The sequence below is a fragment of the Lipophrys pholis genome (genome assembly GCF_963383615.2).
Source record: "Lipophrys pholis genome assembly, chromosome: 6".
NCBI lineage: Eukaryota > Metazoa > Chordata > Actinopteri > Blenniiformes > Blenniidae > Lipophrys > Lipophrys pholis.
In genome coordinates this window covers 26,706,807-26,729,646 of record NC_137629.1, presented here as the reverse complement: position 1 = coordinate 26,729,646, position 22,840 = coordinate 26,706,807, and the positions used below count along the sequence as shown (strand labels likewise).

The 22,840-nt window shown below is 41.8% G+C and overlaps 3 protein-coding genes across 3 annotated transcripts; 2 read left to right on the top strand and 1 right to left on the bottom strand.

Moving 5' to 3' along the window:
• The first annotated feature begins 16 nt into the window (after nucleotides 1–16).
• On the top strand, nucleotides 17–7,673 carry tbc1d10c (TBC1 domain family, member 10C). The gene is made up of 10 exons (XM_080465556.1): nucleotides 17–190; nucleotides 437–577; nucleotides 1,712–1,811; nucleotides 2,015–2,122; nucleotides 2,451–2,557; nucleotides 2,834–2,948; nucleotides 3,147–3,212; nucleotides 3,395–3,584; nucleotides 4,374–4,531; nucleotides 4,861–7,673. Exons 2-10 carry the CDS (start codon nucleotides 441–443, stop codon nucleotides 7,411–7,413), a joined length of 3,534 nt encoding a protein of 1,177 aa, XP_080321682.1. The 5' UTR covers nucleotides 17–190; nucleotides 437–440; the 3' UTR covers nucleotides 7,414–7,673.
• On the bottom strand, nucleotides 7,671–13,014 carry rad9a (RAD9 checkpoint clamp component A). The gene is made up of 12 exons (XM_080465566.1): nucleotides 12,780–13,014; nucleotides 12,474–12,544; nucleotides 12,263–12,336; nucleotides 12,045–12,093; nucleotides 10,832–10,946; nucleotides 10,565–10,664; nucleotides 10,286–10,392; nucleotides 9,906–10,012; nucleotides 9,727–9,791; nucleotides 9,281–9,379; nucleotides 8,457–8,709; nucleotides 7,671–8,115 (listed from the first exon to the last, which is right to left on the bottom strand). Exons 1-12 carry the CDS (start codon nucleotides 12,811–12,813, stop codon nucleotides 7,999–8,001), a joined length of 1,191 nt encoding a protein of 396 aa, XP_080321692.1. The 5' UTR covers nucleotides 12,814–13,014; the 3' UTR covers nucleotides 7,671–7,998.
• Nucleotides 12,393–21,408, top strand: LOC308110935 (uncharacterized protein). Its single transcript, XM_080465560.1, has 7 exons — nucleotides 12,393–12,551; nucleotides 14,462–15,888; nucleotides 15,972–16,120; nucleotides 18,823–19,231; nucleotides 19,336–19,465; nucleotides 19,684–19,874; nucleotides 20,379–21,408. The coding sequence occupies exons 2-7, from the start codon at nucleotides 15,055–15,057 to the stop codon at nucleotides 20,634–20,636; spliced, it is 1,971 nt and encodes a 656-aa protein (XP_080321686.1). The 5' UTR covers nucleotides 12,393–12,551; nucleotides 14,462–15,054; the 3' UTR covers nucleotides 20,637–21,408.
• Nucleotides 21,409–22,840: the final 1,432 nt, after the last annotated feature.

Here is a 22,840-nt window from a genome sequence, read left to right as displayed (position 1 = left end):
CGGTGAGACATAGAAAGAGGGAGTGAAGCAGTGAAGAGACAAATGAGTAAGACCTGTGTGTGAGAGGAGAGAGAGAGAGAGAGGTAGAGAAAAGAGAAAAAGGAAGTTTATCTTCCGCTTCCATCACTGTTCACTCTGCCACTTCACCTCTTCAACAACACGCTGGTCAAATGTGATGGGAATATGAAAGGTAATTACATTGAGATATATATTTTAGGAGCCTTGATAACTTGGACTGTGTTTCACTAACAGGAAGTTGAATCTTCACAGTGATACTGAAAGCTGAGCCAGCAGATTTTAAAAACCCTGCCTGAAGATAGAGAGGATGAATCTAAATGAATATTTGAGATTTTTTTTTTTAATTTCAGTTGAAACAAATGTCTGGAATGCATCCTTGTCGCTTTACATGAGTTCAAATCTTCTTCTTTTGTCTCAGCGGGATGTTGAATCCATCGAGGCTGTCTCAGAGGAAAGTCAGTGAGGAGGACAGCTCTGGCTCTGAGGCAGGGTCAGATGTCAGTCTGGAGCCTGAGACAGACCGGTTTGGTTTCATTGTGACCAATGGATCCACAGCTGGGTGAGCAGCTCCACACTTTCCAAATGTACTGTTTTGTCATGGAAGTAGTTTGACAAAGCAGGTGTACTGGACTCACTGTATTTGTACTCAATGATGTTACATCTTGAAGGTGAAACGATAGGTAAGACAAGTAAAGACTCAGGGGTCGGTTGGAATCTGTAATATTAGGAAACACGTATATCCTAAGTAAACAAATACAGAAATTTTAAATCCAAAATGCAAAACCTAATGTACTCACTGTTGATCAAAGGGTTAAATATGAGCTTCAGAGTTCAGATGAAGCTCATAAAGAATCTGTTTGGGTGTTGGATCTTACAACGTACTAACATTTCGAATCATCTGGCTGGAGTATGTAAACTTTATTAGTTTGTGTCACTATGTAAAAAAAAAATCATTACGCGACTATCGCGGGATTCATGCATCTGCTCAAAAGTCAAAACCAATTTGTAGAGCTGAAGAAGTTTACATGAGGAGAGTTTAGATTAAGTGAAAAGGTCACAGGAGAACCTTGTGTGGTATGCAATGTGATAGAACAGCATTTAAAACCAACAAGCCGGAGAACAAACTCAAAAAAAAAGTTATACTACTTAATACTACAGCTCTTGCAGGATTTTCCTGATTGTAAAAATCTAGTACCCAAGTGTCAGTTGCAAATGAGGTAGTGTACATGAAAAATACTGACAAGTTTCCCTTTTCAGACCACAACCTCAGATTTTCCCAGGATCAGATGACCACAGTTTTATATATAACAATGAAATACACGAGTTAGAAGATAATTAAAATTGATTCAGTGCACAATCAGGATGAAACTGGCTGAACAAATGGCTACCCGTCGCTGTCACCCTTTCCCCGTCACCCTTTCCCCATTGATAACATCCTGACCTGTTGCCATGGAGACTTCACACTGCTACCGTGTGGTTTTCCTGTTTCCTGTCTTGTTTTGTTTTTGCAGCACCGTGCCTCTGTAATAACAACGCCACTGTGCATGCTGCAACACGCATGCCTAAAGATCCCCAGTTATTTTTATTTTCCCACTCTTAATACTAAAGGGCAACAACACATGAAAAGCTTGTGTGTGCAGTGTCTTTTTGATTAAAGCGCTAACCTGCTGTTTTTTATGTTTTGATGCGTCAGGAGTGTGGGCCCATCCCCTGAGCTGGTCAGGCAGAGAGAGGCCAAATGGATAAACATTATCGGGCAGTGGGATCACATCTTGGTGAAGAAAAGCAGCAAGGTGCGTCCACTCTTGGATTCCTAAACTCTCACATTGAATGAGGGGTGGAATTGCTCATTTCAGAGCGTTTGGTTATGTTGTATTTCTAATGTCATCAGTAACGTCTGTGATTTTTAGTTTCAAATCTCTCCCCCGAAAAAGGGTATGTTTGTGTAGTAGCTTCGTACAGAGATGACCCGGGTACTCCTCTGCCAACTCCTCAGGTGAAGGTGCAGTGTCAGAAAGGAATCCCTGCCTCACTCCGAGCAAAGTGCTGGCCTCTCCTGTGTGGAGCCTCCGACCAGATGAAGCAGAATAACAAAATATACAAGGCAAGAAAAGTTGACACACACGGCGAGACTACTAGATTAAAGCATCTCTAAAGCTGAAGCTGTTGTGGCGTGTTCCTGGTCTGCAGCCAGAGCTCATTGATGCACATGGTCTGTTGGAGACCCCGCGTTGTCAGTGACAGGCCTTAAGAAAAAAAAAAAAAGTTGCTACCAACATTGTTCATCCATGTTTAAAGCTGCTCTTAAAACACATTTTAACTCCTGTTCTCGTTGATAATTTATAAGTAGCACTTTGTTTTCACGCGTTTTTAAATTGCTATAGAAATCAAGTCGAGTTGGGAAAAATCTTATAGTGTACTTTGCATATTAGTGTCTGGATTCACAGCCGGGGCTGCAGAGCTGGGTGGATGTCATTGAGAGAGACCTGGACCGACAGTTCCCCTTCCATGAGATGTTTCTTTCGAAGGACGGACACGGGTAAGCCAAGTCGCAATTTTTTAGCTTTAGATGCTATCATGCACTACTGTAGACATTTACTGTGTCAGTAACTTTTTGTAAAGGTAATTTTCCAGTCCTAAGCAAATTTTTAATTTGAACATTACATTTTTACTTGTGTTTCATGTGTCTGATGATGGCGGTGTGTGTGTGTGTGTGTGTGTGTGTGTGTGTGTGTGTGTGTGTGTGTGTGTGTGTGTGTGTGTGTGTGTGTGTGTGTGTGTGTGTGTGTGTGTGTGTGTGTGTGTGTGTGTGCAGTCAGCGAGGTTTGTTCCGGGTGTTGAAAGCCTACACCCAGTATCAACCACAGGAGGGTTACTGTCAGGCACAGGGACCGGTGGCTGCAGTGCTGCTTATGAACATGCCTGCTGAGGTAAAGGAAACAAACATTTCTGTGCCACAAATGTGGCAACGAGTCGATCTTGAAAACATTTCTGAAGCAAACATGAAAATGACATTTCAGACTGTAACTATGGAGCATTATTTTCTTCATCTATCTATTAAAAAACTGTTTATACTGATAAATGCTCGAAGATCCTGAGCCTAATGTTCACCTGATGTCACCTGACAGGAGGCCTTCTGGTGTCTGGTTCAGATCAGTGAGCAGTACCTGCCGGCATATTACAACCCTCTGCTGGTGAGGAAAGCACACCATCCACTTTACATTACACAGAGTCCAGTGAATTGAATATCAACGCATTGTTGTGAACTCGGTAATTCAGCTAACATTGAAAAACGTGCAGAGACAGTGATGAAGCCCCGGCTCACAGTGTATGCACAGTGGGTGTCTGTCTGAGCCTGCAGTGGTGTCTTGTGCAGGAGGGAGTGCTGTTTGACGCAGGCCTGCTGACCTGGGCGTTGAAGAAGACGTGCCCAGCTGCTCACAAACACCTGCAGCACCACGGGGTGGAGCCCCTCATGTTCGCCACAGACTGGCTGATGTGTCTGTTCACACGTCACCTGCCCTTCAACACGCTGCTCCGAGTCTGGGACCTCTTCTTCTGCTATGGTATGACTTCTTCCCTGGATAGTGAACACAGATTTAGTCAAATAAAAGGTCCAACTGTAATAACTTATATGACAAGTCGAAGGTTTTAGAGCACCCCAATATTTCCAGTTATTTATTGCAATTCAAGTGGTTCAAGTCCAAAAATAGCTTTAAAAGGTAGAATGGTAAGTGATGTTTTGTTGTTGTTTTACTTGTCACATTAATGTTTTATATTTGACATAAGATGAATGCAAGTCACACTGAGGTACAACGGTTTGCACTCTTGCTTCACAGTGAGAATATCCCCAGTTTGAGTTCAGGCTTAGGGGCCAAACTGTGTTTAATTTGCACGTTCTCTCTTTGTGTGAGTGGATTTTCTCCAGGTAACACTCTATTCAAACTGCAATTAGTTCGAAAATTGAACAGCCTACATGGCATGTTCAGATATTTTGTGTTTGGGTCCTTTGGATTCAGTTAAGAAGAAAAGACAATACTGCTGCTAATAATGCGCCGTCAACATGTGGATACAGATTAGAAAAGGTTCTTTTTTTAAATCTTGCTATGACATGGCCATCTGAGCACAAAGCTGCAATTGTGACTTTAAGAGTAAAGAAATAATTGAATTCCTCTGGGTGTTGATCCAGATAATGACAACAAACAGTATGAGCCCAATGCTCAGATCTGTCGGCGTAACTTAAATGTCTGCTAACACATTTGTTGTTGCTCCAGCTGCTTTAGTACATGCTTGATATCAAACCCTCCTTGGTTTTCACACTGCGTGCCTCACCTCTCCTCTTTTCCACTGAGCAGGGGTGCGGGTGCTGCTCCAGGTTGCAGTGGTGCTTGTGCGACGTGCGCTGGGTCGACCCGACCAGAGGAAGAAGTGTCAGGGTCAGGTGGAGACTCTGGAGAGTTTGAGGGGAATCAGGGACCAGATCCAAGATGAGGACAATGCCTTCATAGCAGAGGTGAAGACCGACCGACGTGCCGAGTGTTGAGAAAATCAGCCAGTGACAATCTGACAAACTGATTTGGGTAGTTTTTATCCTGAAAAAGATGCCACATTGAAAGAAAAACATACACAACACCATGCTTGATGTTTCACTATAAGAACAGTATGATAATGATGAATAACATTATGTCTTTAGAAGTGTAAAAAAAACTTTGGATTGCAAGTATTTATAAGCAAAATTAGGGAATGTCTTGTTTAGGGGAAAAATAAGAGTTTTATCATGCAGCTCATGGTGCACACACACTTATTTTAATTTGTAAGAGAGACATCTTGTTTTGTTTTCAGGTGTGTTCGGTGCCACTCTCAGCCAAAGATCTGGAGAAGCAGACGGAAAAGGAGTTACAGAAGTGGAGAAAAGACAGACCCTCGTCCACCTTCGACCCCAGAGGTCGGTGCCAGGGATACAGGATGGCGTGGGCCAAAGCTCGACAGAGTCAAGAGGAACAGGACAGGAAAGAGAGGGAAAGAGGGAACCTGTCGGTGCCTTTGGCTCGTTCGGCCTCCACCCTCTCACTGTCTCCCTCGCTCCTTCACAAGAGGTGGAGAAAAGGAGGAAAAGTCAACACGAGTGAAGGGGAAGGCAAAAGAGTGGTGAGGCATCTCTCAATGGGAGCAAAAGAGGACTGGAGAAGTTGGACTAATTTGAATTTTAGGAAGGTGCAATGTTTTCAGGAGGAGGACGCAGGATCAGAGGGACACGAAGCCGAGAGCGAATCCACAGTGAAGGTACAAACGGAGCAGAGGGAAATTTCAAAGGAAACTGAAAGCAAGTCTGAAAACTCAGTAAAGGCAATAATAAAAGAACAGGTCGAAACGGTGGAAATAAGATTAACAGAAACGGAGGAGAGTCAACTCAAAGAGACAGAGGAGTGTAAAATCCCTTTAAAACACAAGGAGGAAACGTTTCCAATTGAAAATCAAGATGGAGATGAAGACAATCCAACAGAAGAACCATCTCACTGTGTACAAGAAGAAAAACCCCACGCAGTGAGTCAATTTCAAGTCGTGGATCAACCAAGTCAAGAGTGCAGTGACAAAGAGAAAGAAGGTAAAGACACAGATGAAAAGAGGGAAAAACAGGAGCCAGAAAATGAGCCTGCTGACGAGGATGAGGACGGTGAGACACTCGGAAGAGCCGACGCAGAAACAAACACAGTGACGGTAATGCAAGTATGTGAAAGCTCGAGCGAGGCGCAAGTAGCACAGGCTGATGTGAAACCACAGGAGAGCCACGAAACTCAAAATGTGCAACAGGTGCAGACGGACTCGGTCGCAGAAGTCTCAAAGACGGAAACAGAGACGAGGCCGGACTCAGAGACAAACAACGATCTACAAGAATCAACAGATGAAACCCCCCCAAACAGGACGGAAACACAACAGGAACACGAAGAAGTGACGGAGGAAGATTCGTTTAAAGAAAAATACCACAGCAGTGAGTCATTAGAAGAACCAGAGGAGGAAGAGTCCTACACCCAAACGAAGGCCGACAACAATGAACTGGAAGAGACCAAAGAACAAGCAGGAGAAAATGCTGCTATGCAGGACAGAGCCCCGGCTGAAATGACACAAACAGTTTCAGAGAGCGACACGAAGACACGAGGGGAATCGTTAATCGTGTCAGAAAGGATCCAAGAAAAAGAAGAGCCTGACTTTCAGGACGATACAGGAACCGAAGATAAACTAATAGACATTGAAGACACGACGAAAGAACCAAATGAGGCTGAAGCATGTATATCCGCACAGGGGAACGAAGTCAGCATTTTGACTTTAAACTCAGATATTCTGGCTGCGAGTGACTCAGGTGTCTGCGATCAATCATTATCACAGGAAACACCCACAGGAGCTCAGGCCGCAGACTCTGTCAAACCCGTGGAACAGGAAGAGGCTTCGACTCAGAATCAGAGCATAAAGGTTGACTTGGTAGAAACTCTGGAGGCCAAAGCACCCGAACAACCAACGTCTCAGGTCACTTTGAGTTCTGCGGTGGAAGAACAAACCGTGAGAGATCCCCAAGAAAGCCCAGCTGGAGAGATCGAGGTTTTCACCTGTGCTGAACCAACAGATGGTCCAATTCCTGACGACAACCCACCCATCCAGGACAAAGATGCTCCCTCTAAGAAGGACCAGTCTGAATGGAGCAGCAACACCTCAGCGGAAGCCTCGAGTCACCACAGCAGCCGGTTTTCTGGGGATTTCTGTGTCCGCAAGCCGTCCAGCTCGCGCGGCTCTAAGTTGACACGAAGGCTCTCTGAAGATCTCTTCACCAGCCCTCAGAAAATTACCCAATCACAGATAATCCCAAATCAGGCAGAGTCACAAACCCCTCCTGCAGCTGCCGACGTAACAAAAGCTGCTCCAGGTGTCAGACTTCCAACAGAAGTATCGGAAGACGCCCCAGCACAGGAGGAGTCGCACCCCCAACCTGACGCCCAAAAGCGTTTGGGCCTCTTTGGCAGACTGAGAAGAAAACAGCCCAGAAACAACAAGACAAAGGGAACGCCTAAAATGCAAGTGCCCAAAATCCTGATTCAAGACTTCAGCGACGTTACGGAGGCTGCGACACCGGTCGAGGAAGAGGCGAAGGAACAACTGACGTCCAAGGATAGGAGGAGGATACGGAGGGAGCGTGAAAGAAGGGAAAAAGAAGAGGAGAGATTAAAAAAGAAGACGGCGAAAGCTCAGGAGAAAGACAGGGAGCAGGAGAGGAGAAAACCCCAAACAAGAGGGAAAAGCTTTCAAGGACAAAAAGAGAAAGATCAAAATCACATCACTCAAAAGGCAAAAACAGAATCAAAAAGGCGAAGGTCTTCTGCCACGTTTGCAGAATCTTACTTTTGACAAAAAAGTGTGAAGTCAGCTAAAGTACTTTGCAAATCAGTCGTCACCACCGGTGTGTGTGTGTGTGTGTGTGTGTGTGTGTGTGTGTGTGTGTGTGTGTGTGTGTGTGTGTGTGTGTGTGTGTGTGTGTGTGTGTGTGTGTGTAAATAGGACCAACTTCGTAAAGCACTTTGAGATTGCTTTAGCAGTTATAATGTGTTCTATAACTGACGTCCTTTTACCATTTGAGATGTAAATAATTAATAAATAATGTTTCCAAACTTTCAAAAATGTAGGTTTGTTTTATTTGGTGGAACCTGAAATGAGACATCTCGACAATAATTACCGAAATTAGAAGGAAGTGCTCCTGTTTCACAGAACGGATATCAGGTATACAGTGGCAATCTACAATATTAGTGAATACACTTACGTCCTCTGGATATTCACCCAGGTCCAAGTAACATTTGTGTGGTTCAGGAAAAAAAAAAAAGGAAATTACTTCCAACAAGTCCGTATTGTTATTTTCAAGAACGTCAGCTGTGACAGCACAGCAGCACACTGTCAGGTCAGCGTTGCTTCTTCTCTCACACACACACCAGTTCTCAGTTAGTCTGCATGACAGTCATCTTCACTGTCGCTGGCCAGAACTTCCTGACCCGACAGTGGCTGAGTGCTCATCTGAGAGGACGCGGGAAGTACGGATCCAAAGAAGAGGGACCGGAACTGTGAGAGGACGAGAAAATAATGAGAATGTAAAGAAAGAAATTGAGAGAGAAATATCTTCCAGGTCGTATGTAACAGGTGAACTATTTACCAAGTGCTGATTAAGATACCATGACACCATTCAAATAAATACATGAACCTTCATCCAAGTGTCAAAGGTCTTCAAGGACTTTTTTTTTATAAGTCTAAAGTAATCAAACATTCTCAGCTGTTCCATAATCTTCAGTAACTGAAAAAAATTTACTGAAATGTCGTCATGTTTTACATTTTTGCATCTTTGCTTTTGAAAAATGCCACCGTCAGGGGAAAACAAGCAAAAGCTCCAACCTGATTTCCTTTACCTTTTTGTTAGGTGGTCTGTCTGACTCAGCAGTTTCATCTTCCTCCCCATCGTCCCCCTTCCCTTCCTCACTGTGAGTCCTCCTCCTGTGATTGGCCGCAGGTTGATTCGAACACGAGGGATCCGGTAGCGAGGGTCCGGGTGGACTTGCAGCCACGGGTTCGGGAGCAATACTAGTATCCATGGCGATGAGATAGGAGTCGATGTCGTCATTCATGAAGTCATCAGGGGGCGGCGAAGGTGCAGAATGTGTTCTGAACAAGAGGAGGAGACAGCAGCTCAGAAAGGACGATGACATAAGTTGCATTAAATAGAAAAATCTACCGGTCCTCTGCTTTTTCACTTTATGCTGAAAGCTGTGTTTTAAACTTACGCAACCCAGCCACAACACATGTAACACATTATCACAAACAATTTTGAATATTTCAGTTATTTTTTGTTTTATTCTTAGTACATTTTACTTACAAGTCATGAAAATCAAAAACACAGTTACCATCAAATGTTTGTATTTTTAATTAGATAAAAATTTTTTCTGAATTTTTAACTAGAGAAATGTAGTTTTAAAAAACATATTTGAAACTGCTTTGTTTATTTGCCATGAGTATGGAAATAGCTGACAAGACAATTGAACAACGGTTGAGGAAGTTGTAATTGCTTCTCCAGTCAAAGTATTGCACCGTAAGTTACAGTCTGATCCACCAGGTGGCATCGCAGCCTGAATATTAGAGAGTTCCTGTCTTTATTAGAACTAAAGGGGCAAAAAATAGTTTACTTTGTATCGTCACTGTGCTTCAGGCATGCAAAAGTTCTTGTTTTGTTAGTTACCCTCTGCTGTTGTCTTTGTGAAGGCTGGGATCATCAGACAGCGTGGCCAGCACAAAGTTCCCCTCCAGGACACTGTCAGTGACTGAAAGCACCACAGGGCTGACACACACAAAAACACAACATGTGCACACAGAATGTTGATCAACAGCCATGTAACTAGTGATCACTTTACAGTCAGGTCCCTAAATAGAAATATTAAAAAAATTAAAATTCTGAATTTACTCTCTGCACACAATGGCGTTGGAACGAAACGATTAAGATGTTCTTGGGATGCAGACTCTTTGTTATAATTTGAGGGTATTTACATCCACATCAGATGAACATTTGAGGTATTACGCAAAGTATATGTGACCTCCTGCTTCATTTGAAATCCATTGTGGTGCTGTACAAAGCTGGAATGCTCAATAATAATGGACCTGATAAGAGTAATGGGTGAGTGTGCTCACCTGCCAGGCTCATCAAAGTAGATAGAAACAGGGAGGCCAGTGGACTCTGCAAACACTAACAAACCCTGGTGGAGATGGAAAAGACCTTTCACAACTTCAGCGCAAGATTTCCACAACAAATGACTTTGTCCTGTCTATCCTTATTTCTGATTTATTTATTTTTTGCTCTGTGACCTCACCCGTAGCTCCTTCAGACAAAAAGTGACGCTGTTCTGGGCCTGAACGGCAAAATGGTCAAACTCATCCGAAGGCAGGCACAGCTCTGTCAGCATGGCCTTGGACTGTTCTGGGAAAGAAGAAAACGAAGGAAAGATGCATCTTAATTACCCACAAATATTATAGTAACAGCTCAGAATGTATTTCGGTACAGAGTTTGAAAAACTAACGTTCATATATGACAGTCAAGGTCTCACACGCAAGCATCACCTGCCTCATATCGGCTGTGCCTAGTCTTTTTGAATTCCTGTCAATGTAGTTAATACTGGGGTGGAAAAAAAGATTAATTTTGAACCAAATAAATAATCTAAATGCTCTGTAAAGCCAAGACTGGTCTTGTCACCTGCTTCGTCCTCCACGTGGTTCTTGATCCACATCCGGTCATTACTCACTGACAGAGTAACTTCTTCCAGAGACGGAGGAAAATGCACGACTGTGTCAACGAGCACCCTGGCGACAAAAGAAGATGAGACACATCTGGAAGCTACAAGCCACATTAAAGTACATTTTACCTACATTCGTCATTTATTTGATTTATTTTTCAATCAAAAAAAAGTCTATTTATTGGTCTTACAAAAGCCTGTCATTAATACAGTGAAGAATGCAGAGGAGCGCTACAGACCTGGGCTGGGCTCTTAATACATTGACACAGCTGTCCTTATCAAACACAGCCTGCAAACTTTCACTGTCCTGGAAAGACAGGTTATGTGTCTTCAGGAGGCCTGCAGAGAAAATCCCAACACACACGCACACAGAATGAAATGCAACGAATGCACATCGTGATCCAGTGAATAAAACATGTGACAGGGGAAGCCGAGGGCAACCCATTTGGAAGCATCCATGTAAATCAGTGTGAGACATCCAAGAAGGGGGAGAGGGGCAGCGATACCGTGTTTGCAGTGTAAAGTGAAGGTCAGTCGGTTCTTGTCCTCATCCAGCTCGATGTGGCATTTTTCCACCGTCTTCTCCAAAGTGGCCAGAGATCTGAACACTGCCTGCACACTCTGACGCACAAAGGTAAAACAAGGGGAAAGATAGTATGTGAATATGACCTGATATATTGTGGCAACATTGTGAAACACGGGTTTTCAGAAACATTCACGTGCCTTATTGTCTCATTGACTTCAGCTAAATATTCACTATGACGGCTGAAATGTGCCACCGTGTAGAACAGGACTATCCAAACAAGGAAGCGCAGCTGTTTTTGCAAAACATGCACCCTGATAACCACAACCACAAAGAAGCAACACGACAGGAAAGATAGCACTGAAGAGGACAACAGAGAGGAACCTCATTCACTTATCTGCCTCCTCCCTGAAACTTCTCACAGTAATTCCAAACCATGAAGACTTCAAATAAAAGCTTAACAAAAAAAAAAAAAAGGTTTCCTATTTAAAACAACAAAAAGCAGCATAAACATACAATAACATTAGAAACATCGGGTATATTCCACATTCACACTATCTAGTGACAAAATGCTGTTCTATGTTCAAAGACCCCTCCCATTCTGGACATTGCCCTCTCAGGGGTAGAATACACTAACATGACAACAAAAGGAGGAGGAAGAATTGCCAAATAAATAGTTGATGCATTTAACTCTACCTCTCTGGTATTTATGGAAATCACATGAAAAAGAGACCAACGGAGAACGTCGATCAAGGGGAAACACTGGCAGCCCTTATCTGTGGTAACACTTTAAACTATATAATAGATGGAGCTGCTATATACTCACCGGTTTCCATTTATAAAATGTAAAGCAATACACAACAGCTGCTCTGCTGGGAATTCCACTTTTATAAAGTGTATTGTTTTCTTGTCGTCATAAATGTTATAAGTTTACTGCATGCTTATTACTGAGGCTGTTATTGTTGGAAAAACTTTAGTTTAAAAGATTTGAAGGTAGTTTTGAAAGCATTACGAGTCCTCTCAGCATAAGAGCAGCCCCCGTTGAAGAACAGAAATCTACTAGAAAACATTTATGTAGTTCCTCACTGAGCAATTCATGTACAAATCAAACATTTGGACAAAGAGCCTTTATGACTGATGAACTACACTGGATCAGACCAGATTATAGGATGTCTAAAAACATCCATTTCACACACCTTTATAGTCATCTTGCAGCGGAAGTCGTGCCCACTGGGGGTGGAGTACCTACACAACAAGCAGGAGGAGAAGTTATGTGTTAAAAATTTTTTTTATCTTAACACTCAAAGCCCTCTTGAAACACAAAAATGTGAAATGTTGTGGTTTCACCATGAAGAAATGATTAATGAGTGATAATGGGCAACAGAGATTAGATCACAGTTTATAGAATCTGCACCTGCTAAAGAAGAGTGGCGAGAACAGGAAACAAGCATACGCCGACCGAGAAGAGTTCACAGACCGCAGGGCCAACTACAGAGAGAGAGAACAGAAGAAAAAAAAAAAAACACAAATCATCTCTAATGCTTGACGCAAGTTGTCTATCAACAGGAAGCAGCATGACTTGACGTGTGGCAGGAAGAAGAGTGTCTGAGAGAAAGAAGACCCACGCCATCCTCCTGGGGCTCCACGTAGAGCTCGTCTCCAATCCTGGACAGAGAATGAATGGCTTTGGCCAACACTGGACGGTACACACACACACACACACACACACACACACACACACACACACACACACACACACACACACACACACACACACACACACACACACACACACACACACACACACACACACACACACACACACACACAGAGTTAGAAGTGCTTTTCTATATGAATGGCTTCTATTGTAGATAAAAACTCGTCTTATCTCCAACACCTCACATCTTATCAGAACAGAGGATGTTTGGTACCTTTCACGTTTCCTCCCGTGACGACACACTGCATCTTTTCTGTCAACGTAGCAAACTCCGCTAAAACTTCGCCAGCGCCTTCACATCCTCCGGGAAGTGAAGTACTCGGGGTACGGTGGTTTGAACACGGAACACGAACCTTCCCGTCGAAAACATGCTCAGTTTATTTACAGCTCGATCCTGCACTCACAGGTTTTATCCTTGTTTACGCCGCCATTACCCGCTTCCTCATTGCGCTCCAATCAGGGGCGCAATGACTCAGTGACGTCAGAGCTGTCTCGCGCGTCTCCGTCAGGCAGTTAAATAGGAAGTACAGTGTTTCTTTTCTGTAGTCGTAATAATAATAATAATAATAATAATAACTATGTGTGTGAATAAAAATAAAAACAAGAGTTTCAACATACTTCACAGAGGAAACTGAAGCAAGAAGAAACTTTTCAATATGAAATCTTTTAAAAGCATCGGAGACAAACCAGAGAATTTAACGAATCAGTGAATGCAAGGCAAAGGCAAGGCAAATTTATTTATAGAGCACCATTCAAACACAGGGCAATTCACAGTGCTTTACAAAGACATTTTTTAAAATACAGAAAAGCTTTACAAAGACATAGAAAATATATTAATATAAAATACATTAGAGCTTTAAAAGAATGAAAGAAATACATTAAAACAAAACAGCTTTTTAAAGTCCACCACTTGTCCAAACATTACAATAATGTTCTAACTGAATATGTGTTAAGGGTGAAATAATAGCGGCTGTTCCCTATCAACAAATTACCACTATTATAATGGTATTATTTAAAGTGCAAACATAAATAATGGAAGAATAAGCCTACATGTTTGCTTATTATTGTGACTCAATGTTTTCCTCACTGACTATTAAGTTCATGCCATTGTTGGAATGCAACTGCATGCATATGCTCACATATTGCCCTGTTCCCCATCCTTGAAATGTATGTAACTCTTGCTCCATATTGCTTTGGAGTGTTAATGTTTAACAGCACTATAAGGTTTTATGGTTACTCTGCATTTCAGTTCTCCAAACCTTTTTGTCACGTTTCAACAGATAAAAAAATTTCTATACAATGAACCAATACTGCACTCCACAATTAGTGAATGACTGCTGCAACACCCCTAATTTGTGAATTATTATTTAGGTGATACCTGCGTCACCAAATGTGTTATCCATATAGCAAAAAATGTTATGCACATTGAATTGACAAAATGATTAGAATTAACACCTTTGAATTAAATGAATACTTTCTAAATTCCAGGCCACTGTCAACTACAAGAATCGCTAATTGTTTAACCCATAATGTTTTACACGTCTGAGTTCACATTGTTTTTACGAAATGGATTATTTCAAGCATTGCTGCAGATATTTTCTCTCATTCTGGAGATACACATATAAATAGCAGCTGCTCTCAAGATACACCCTGTAATTACCAGTTCAGGGTCACGGTGGGAAGACAGAGTGTGTGTGTGTGTGTGTGTGTGTGTGTGTGTGTGTGTGTGTGTGTGTGTGTCTGTGTGCGTGCAAGCTAGGATAGTCAGTAATAGGAAGGAAGCAACAGGGGGCCAATAGAAAGACAGTCAATGAAACAGAGGGAGAGGGAAAGCAAGAGTCACTGTCGGAGTACAATTATCTCACCTCTCTGGTCTTTCTTGTTTGTCTGCTTCAGTGCGTAAGATCTGAGGAACGCTGTTGTGCACTGTCCCTCCTCCCATCACCAGTGATATAAAAGGCTGCTGTGGACTAAAACACAGGCGTGACTGAGACAGCCTCCGTGTGTTGGACATTTAATGGGAGCCGGAGGAACACTTACAGGACAGAAGCCGTGCAAAGTAAGGAACTCTTTTGGTTTGGTGCCAAAACAAGACAAAGATTCCTGTGGAGATTTCTGAGGATTCTTGCCAGCGTGGAGTCAGCATGGCAGAGAAGTATCCATGAGAGCGGGCACATGAAAAATGGTGAAGGTCAATTATGAAGCCAAACCTTAAAACGACTGGAGCAGGGTGGATATTTGTGATCAGTAGCGTTTTACATTGATGGGACAGGTTTGGCGTCGCAGGCATCTTCTTCAGACAAGATGGACAGAAGACTGACATGTTTCACACACAGGGACTATCATCTGTCATGGTCTCCAGCCTCTTTGTGAAGTGACACATCACAACAGCGCATGGAATCAATTCACGTTTTTGCCGGACTTACCGCTGCGCTCACGCATGTTTCTGTGACTTCTAGAGTTGATAAATAGCAGTTTTGTTTTTCTAAATGTCTCAGCCACAAAATCCGACAGACACCCAGGCCTTGGTGCAGTCCATGCTGCAAAGACTGAAGCTTCAGCCGGGAAGCGAGAGCCAAGCGCACCTGCGCACACCTGCAGCCATCACACCTGTTCCCACACGCAGGCAGGATGTGGAGAAAGAAGCATCCGTCAACCAGAAAGTGAACACAAGTCCTTTGAATGACTCTGGTAAGAGTGGCATCCCCTCAGAAGAGGTCAGGACCTCTTCTGTGGACACTGACGACGGCCTCAAAGGTGGTGAAATGAACGGGGATCTAAACTCCACCAACGCCCTGAACGACAACATTGATGGTGAGACTGGTGAGAACATAGGGCTATCACAGGCCACATTGCCTGGGGTGACTCCAACAGGAACAGGCCAGCTGCATCCTGCCGAATCATTGAAGGATGCTGATACCGCTTCCTTTGAGAGGACTAATGGAGAGCGGGTGAGTTCTAGCAGCGCCGCGACGACAAAAGACGCCTCTCGTGATGCAGATGCTGCCTCAAGCATGGGACAGAATCCGGCCCTGTACCAGGGCTTCACTCCCAGAGTCTATGCGTGGTCCTTGAAGAGCACAGGTCCTGACACCGGTGCTCCAGAGAATAAACTTTTGCATGGGGGCAATGGCGAATCGGGAGCTTTGGCACCAACAACGGCAAACAGCAGCTTTAGGAAAAAACAACGAACGCCGGAGAAAAAAACAAAAAGGTGGACAGCAAAGATTAAGGAGAGGTGGAGAGACAGACAAGGAAGTTTTGGCAAAAAAGGAAAAGAAGCAGGAGGGACGGCCAACCACGAGAGTGCAAAAGAAACTGAAGTAAGTCGTGTGCTTCTGCGGTCATTTCCACTTTTAGAAAATGTACCTCCTCAAACTGAAAATGCGTCACTTTTATTTCCCAGGTATTAGCCCCAAACCAGAGATTAACGGGCGAAAATCCATTCAACAACTCAGAAAACGATGAAGAAGCAATTCTCTCTTCTGTGGACGACAAAGGTCCGAGTGAATCTCCTGCACAGACAGAGGACAGCACCGCTGATGGACACGTCAGGTAATTAGTGTGCCGAGTGGCTCCAAGAAGAAGTGACACCCCCGTTGGCTTTTCTTTATTTTTCCTGTAATCCCCAAAGCAACGACTGTAAACTATGTGAAGCATTTGAAAAGTTTTCGACCGAAATTCTTTTACACCTCATGTGCCAAACACACCCTTGTCCCCGACAGCATCCCATCATCTGCAGTCTCACTTTCGCATTATGGCATGCGCCAGCAGGTTTTTGTAGCACGTCATGTCAGGAAACATTGCGAAACGTTGATGCAATTAATCACTGTAATCGAAATCTAACAATGTGTCTGCGACTCTCAGCCAGAGAAGCGAATTTTTCTTCTAGTGAAAACAAAAACCAAGGGAAAACCATAATCATAAGTACGTCATTATTACTTTAGTTTTCTCCTTTGTTTGTTTGCTCACATATTCCCATGACAAGTCACATGTAACTTCTCTTAAAAAAAACAAAAACATTTATAAATATAATTAATATTCTCACCATGAGGCCACTTTGCGGCTTGAAACAAAAGCAAAGCAATTTAAAGCATTCGAAGATAATAGTTTAAAAAAAAAAAATGCTTTTTTAGAAAGGTGAGATTTAAAATAGATTTGAAAGAAAAACAGATGAAGCAAGTCTATTTTTTTCTGTGGCAAGTATTTCCAGATTGACGGGGACCTGACAGAAGAGGCCCTGTGGCTTCTAGTTTGTAATATTTTACTGGGTCAGAGTGACAGAGACGCATCAGAGAACCTCAGACTGCCATTTGAAAGCGATGGCTAAAAGTGACCGACAAAGACATCAAAATGAAAAATATTTGTAAAAGACACATCTGAAGGTACAAATCCACAGTCACACACATCCAAAACACATACATGCTGTACATCGAAACACCCACAATAATTCAGTTAAATAACATCAGAGAGATACAGTAGACTAATAAAATAGGCCAATGAAATATAAGGTCTGTCTGTTTGTGGTATTAAAATAAGTTTTAAAAGTTTTGGGAAAACGATGGAAACTACACACTGATAGAACTGATATAATCCATTTTAATTTCAATGTTGAAAATGTACGGTAATGCAGTGTTGTGAAGCTAGAATTGGTCGATGTGTTGAATGTGTTCACTGTGAGATTAGTGAAAAGTCCGGAGAGGCATTTTGTATTAATTTTACTTTGATATGTTCACTGTGAATGAAGAGGAATATAAAAGAGTTGCTCTTTAAGATTCTATGTAACTGAGACAAATGGTATCTAAATATTAAAACTGACAACTAATATGTTTTAATTAAATCTTTACAAATGATTGAATATCACACGCTGGACTCAGAGAATAGCTAAATAGAAATGTAATGATAAAAGAGAGATAAATAGAAAATGTGCAAACCAAAATGTGATGACACACTTCATTCAGATTAGGGGGCAGAGAGCTCGATCTAATCCCATCTGATATTTAGTGGAAAGCAGGGTCGATTCTTGGGAAGTACTTGACAGACTTGAGAGTTTAAACCAGCTGGACACTGTGTGAGAACAAAAACAAACCTAACATGAACTGTGTTTGTTGTGTATAAAAATACTGAAACTTTGGAATGATGTTGATGAGGGGTTTGTTATGTGGAGGGCCGTTTCCTTACATCAGGAAAAGAACTGATGGAAAATGCTGCTATTAGGAGGAATTAAGACATGTAGTCTATGCTTTTGTTTTTGTTGATTGTGTCAGTCGTCAGACCTTGATGTGCGTCTGCATTTAGTAAGATTGAACCGTGTGCAATGGTCTGGTGTGTTGAAGTATTTGTAAAGAATTTTAACAATGGAGCTCGCAGAAGCCCTGACACTACTGTTGCATAGTATAAATACCTAAATACATGAAAAGGTCATTTTGTTCAAAAAAATATCTTCAGGTAAAAGCACAAAGTACTCCTCTTAAAATAAATAAGTATTAGTTATGATTTATCAATATTTCATTGCATAAATTATCTATGTTCAAGACATTTCTCATTTAATAAAGTGCATAAAAATACACCATGGCTAAGAAATGTAGACATGAAGCTAGATGGTTTTTTTTCTGTATTATAAAACAAACCTATTGGCTACATCAATTAAAAAGATTTAAATTTAAATTCAAATGTTATTGAGGGTGTATGTCGTTCCGGTAAATGATTATTGTAGAGTAAATATGCAGATTAAGTGGATTATATGGTGTAATTTGTATTTGTATGTTGGAGTAAAATTACCTATAAAAAAATAGATTTGCAAGTAGATCTGATCTAAACCTGATTGCTGGGTTTGATCATCTCTTATGATTTCTCCACCAGAAAGAAAATGTAATGTTTGTTCACACTCAACCTTGTTGGAATTGAATTTGGTATATATATATATACCAAATATATACCAAATTTATATACCAATTCAATATATATACACTGTATATATACTGTGTGTATATATATATATACTGTATATATACTGTGTGTGTATATATATATATATATATATATATATATATATATATATATATATATATATATATATATATAAAGTGCTCCTAAAGTACAAACTGAATTATCCAGCCATCATTACTCAGATACTCATGTATCGACCAGTGTCCAATAAAAATCCACACATGCAGACTGAGAACATGTAAACTCTGAGACGAGAACCACTGTGCTGCTGTTAAATTGAATTTCTGACGTCTACATTCCTGTTTCAGATCTACAGGCGACTTTGAGTTTGGTCTCGGGTCGTTCAGTCTGCTGGAGGAGATCACAAAGGGTCAAGAGTGGGCCAAGTTCTTGAACCCCAACGTGTTTTCAAACCAGATCCCATCACAGGAGAGGCAGGTTCAACTCAAAAACCAACCGGATCCTCACACTCCATCAGGGGCTTTTAACCAAGTGAATGCTGGGAACAACCAGTGGACCTTCGGCAGTGTGGAACCATCGCGTGTTTTCAGTGGAACTCAGGTTTCGCCTGACGCTTTCCTGCCCGTCAGCATGGACGTTACAGAGGGAAAACAAACGGATGGGAGGCTGCACACAGAGGCGAACCAATCAGAACCGATGGAGGACAGTCAGAACCTGTCAGACAGTGAATGGAAACCACCGTCATCGCCTGTAGAGGTGAGATTATTTCTCTTCAGTGAACCAAACAGAGGTGAAATCTCATCTCATTTCCCTCGGCGATGAATCTACTGATTGTGACAAACTTGATGTGCGTTTTTCAGCCGCTGCCTTCAGAAAGTGTTCGCGGCTTGGTGACGAGGAATCGGATCCAGCTAACCAGAAAGAGACACCATCAGTCCGCCGATATGCTGCAGCCTGAGAAGATGAGCGACGGAGAGGAGGCAGAGCAAGGTCAAAGCAGCGTCATACCCAGAGTTATTACGCTATTCTATAGTTTATGTTTTAGGTGAACGGGCCTGTAAACCATGCCTCATCCAGCAAATATAGAAAAATCAGATTAAATACTTTTGAACGTTGAGTTAGGTACTTGTTTTGATTTGTTCATGCAAAGAATTGAGGCTCAACTAATTTCACTTCCTTTTTTTTCTTCTTTTTTTTTTTTTTAACAGAAGCGTCTATAAGCAGCGGTCAAGACATGGAGGAAACAGACGGGTCACAACCGGATAACATCACACCAAACCCTCATCCTACAACTCTGTCTCCATCCTCTCTGAGTCCCACCTTTCTTCCACCCCGGGGAGTCCTCAAACACTCCATATCCAGAGATTCACAGTCCTCAATGGAAACGCTGTCAAAAAGGGTAAGAAGTTGTGCATCACAGCGCCCCCTTTTGGCATGAAATCAAATTAAACGTCTTGATAGCGTCTCAAATCAAATCACATTTTAGGTTTTCAAGGTCATATCTTTTGAAAACAACACCAATAATAATAATAATAATAATAATAATAATAATAATAATAGAAAGGTTCTGGGAGCCTCTACTTGTGGCTGCAGCATGTTTCAGATCCCTGCTCTATATGAAATGTACACACATCACATATTATATAAATTATGTCTTTGTTTTAGTTGTGCCCTGTATTACACATTATGCAGTGTACATTTGGCCTGGCCGCCTGTAATGTCTGCTGGACAATACGTGGGAGAAGTTTCATGCTGCCACGAGATGCCACACAGTGACTGTAAAACAGAGTAAAATGTTCTACATACATTAATTTGAACCCTTAAGTAACTCAGTATAACGTTGTTCTTGAAATCTTCCGCTCATCTGCTCCGTGTTTGTGTTTTTCATGTTTCTGTGGATCAGAGGCGAGTTGAGGAGAACCGGCACGTTCATTTTTCCGCGGAGGTGGTCGTCATACAGGCTCCAGAGCCGGATCTGGACATCACTATCTCAGAGGAGGATTCACAAGAGGAAGAAGAGGAGGAGGAAGACTCTGTTTTTCAGAAGGAGCTGGAGGTGGAGCATGTGGTGGTGGAAGAGGTGGCACCAGCCCGTCGACCTGCTCTGCCTAACTGGATATTGGCCCTAAAGAGGAAGAACACAGGGAAAAAGCCCAGATAGTGACTGTGACAAATGTGAGGACCGAAACTCACTAACGTTTGTTTTTTTACGAGTGAAAATACTTTTTTAATCATTTTTTTAAAGTAAAAAATATTTTTTTAATGAATTTAGAACAAAGCATGAAACAAATGCGACTTTAAAGGGAGTTAAATACAACAAGTATGTATTATTTTACATTATTGTTTAATTATCTCTGATTATTAAACAGGATTTAAAAAGAAAAAACAACCTTTACCCTCCTCCTCCTTACTGTCCCTTATCTATGTGAACTGGAATAACTGGAGTAACTAACATGCTGAGAAATCTCTTGTTTTCCATCTTTCACAAGAGTTTCATCAGCGTTGATGAGTGTCTTCCTCCAGTTTCTCGCAGGACAGCAGCAGACGGCGCTCTGGCCTGCTGTCTGTGTCACTGACTCGCTCCACATCCTGTCTCTTGGTAATGGCTCCCCGTCCAACCATAGTGCCGATTAACCCCAGAAGAGGGAAAGCATGAGCGATAAGAGCTGAAGAAGTGGCTATTGACGATCAGCGCTTTCTTCTTCTGGGGTTTCATGAAGCTTTCTCGCCTTTGTCACCGTGAGAATTATCATTGAAGCAACATGTATCAGCACTTTTGCAGTAATACAAGTAGAAAAATGTTAATCGTCACCTGTGACTTTCTTTTTTATCTTTTTTTCTATTTTTTACCATCGCTGCAGTTTTCAGGTGTTGCAGGCGGAGAAACACGTGAGTCTGTACCATGTCATCACACATGTTAAAAGACTAACCTTAATATTTTTGTGGCTTTAGACTTTTCTTCCCTTCATGCAACACACTGCCCAAGCATCATGCAAAAACAAACAATCCTCGTTTTACTTAGACAACAATACAGAAACCGAAGCTGCGTTGTTATCCCATTCATAGTTCTTTGTGAGAAAGGAAGATCTTATAACACATCATTTACACGGAGCGTGCATGAACACACACTCATCAGTTGCAACGATCAGAGTGCTTCTTCCTTCTGCTGATGAGATGAGTCGCAGCTTCGTTTCAAACGTTGACAAAAGGCAGATTTCAGACGGACAGAGTGCTCTGCAAGCTCTGTATTATATTTCTGGTTTTCCCATTACATGCATTACTACATTGATTTGTGTTATCAAATTAGTACATAAAAAAACTTTGTGGCTAACTGCTGTCACTTCCTCTGCACCCACTTTTCTTGGATATCTTTCCTCATAAATCAGTGTCCATTAGGAGGCTCTTTAGCTGATCGCTTAGTGTCCCGGTCAGTTTAGACGGGAGGGGAGAAGACACGGGGAAGGGAAAGGGAATGAAACGTTTGGGCAAATTGGAGAGAGCTTAAAAGGACATGGAAGTACATAAATGTCTATTATGATAATATGTGAGTCAATGACAGCGAAATGAGAATCATGTCTCTTTAAAGTGTTTGTTATAAAAAAAGAAGAATTACATCAGTCCATTAGTCTGTACTCACTGTGCAACACCACCCGGAGCGAGAAATGGGCTTTTTGTAAACCTCAAGCCACACACACACACACACACACACACACACACACACACACCCACACACACACACACACACACACACACACACACACACACACACACACACACACACACACACACACACACACACACACACACACACACACACACACACACACACACACACACACACACACACAAACACACACACGTATGCAGGCCCACACACACCCATATTATGTCACTGGAGATGTTGGTGAGCTTATTGAATATACGAACACGATGAAAAGGAGATAAACACACACTTTATGCAAATAGTTTATTGTGTACACTGTTTTCATTGTCGAACACATTTTCTTTACAATTGTGGATTATTGACTGGAAATTGAAAAAAAGAGGAAGGCGAAAGAGATTTCTTTAGCATTAATATTCAACTTTATTATTTAGCATTAATATCTAGTTTTATCATTTAGGCTTGATATTTATTGGATAAACAAGAGAGTATGGATTACTGTAGTTAAAATGCTTTAAAATGTCCTATAGAGTGAAACTAGCCATGATAAAAATAAAAGAAGCATATTTATTCCTGAATATTTCTGCCTGAGATTAATCATTTTCATAACCGACTGTTGTTCATACTGTAACCAGACGGCCGACTTTTTGCTTGAGTATTCGTAACAAAAGTGACTCAATTATTCCCATTTTCAATCCTTCTTC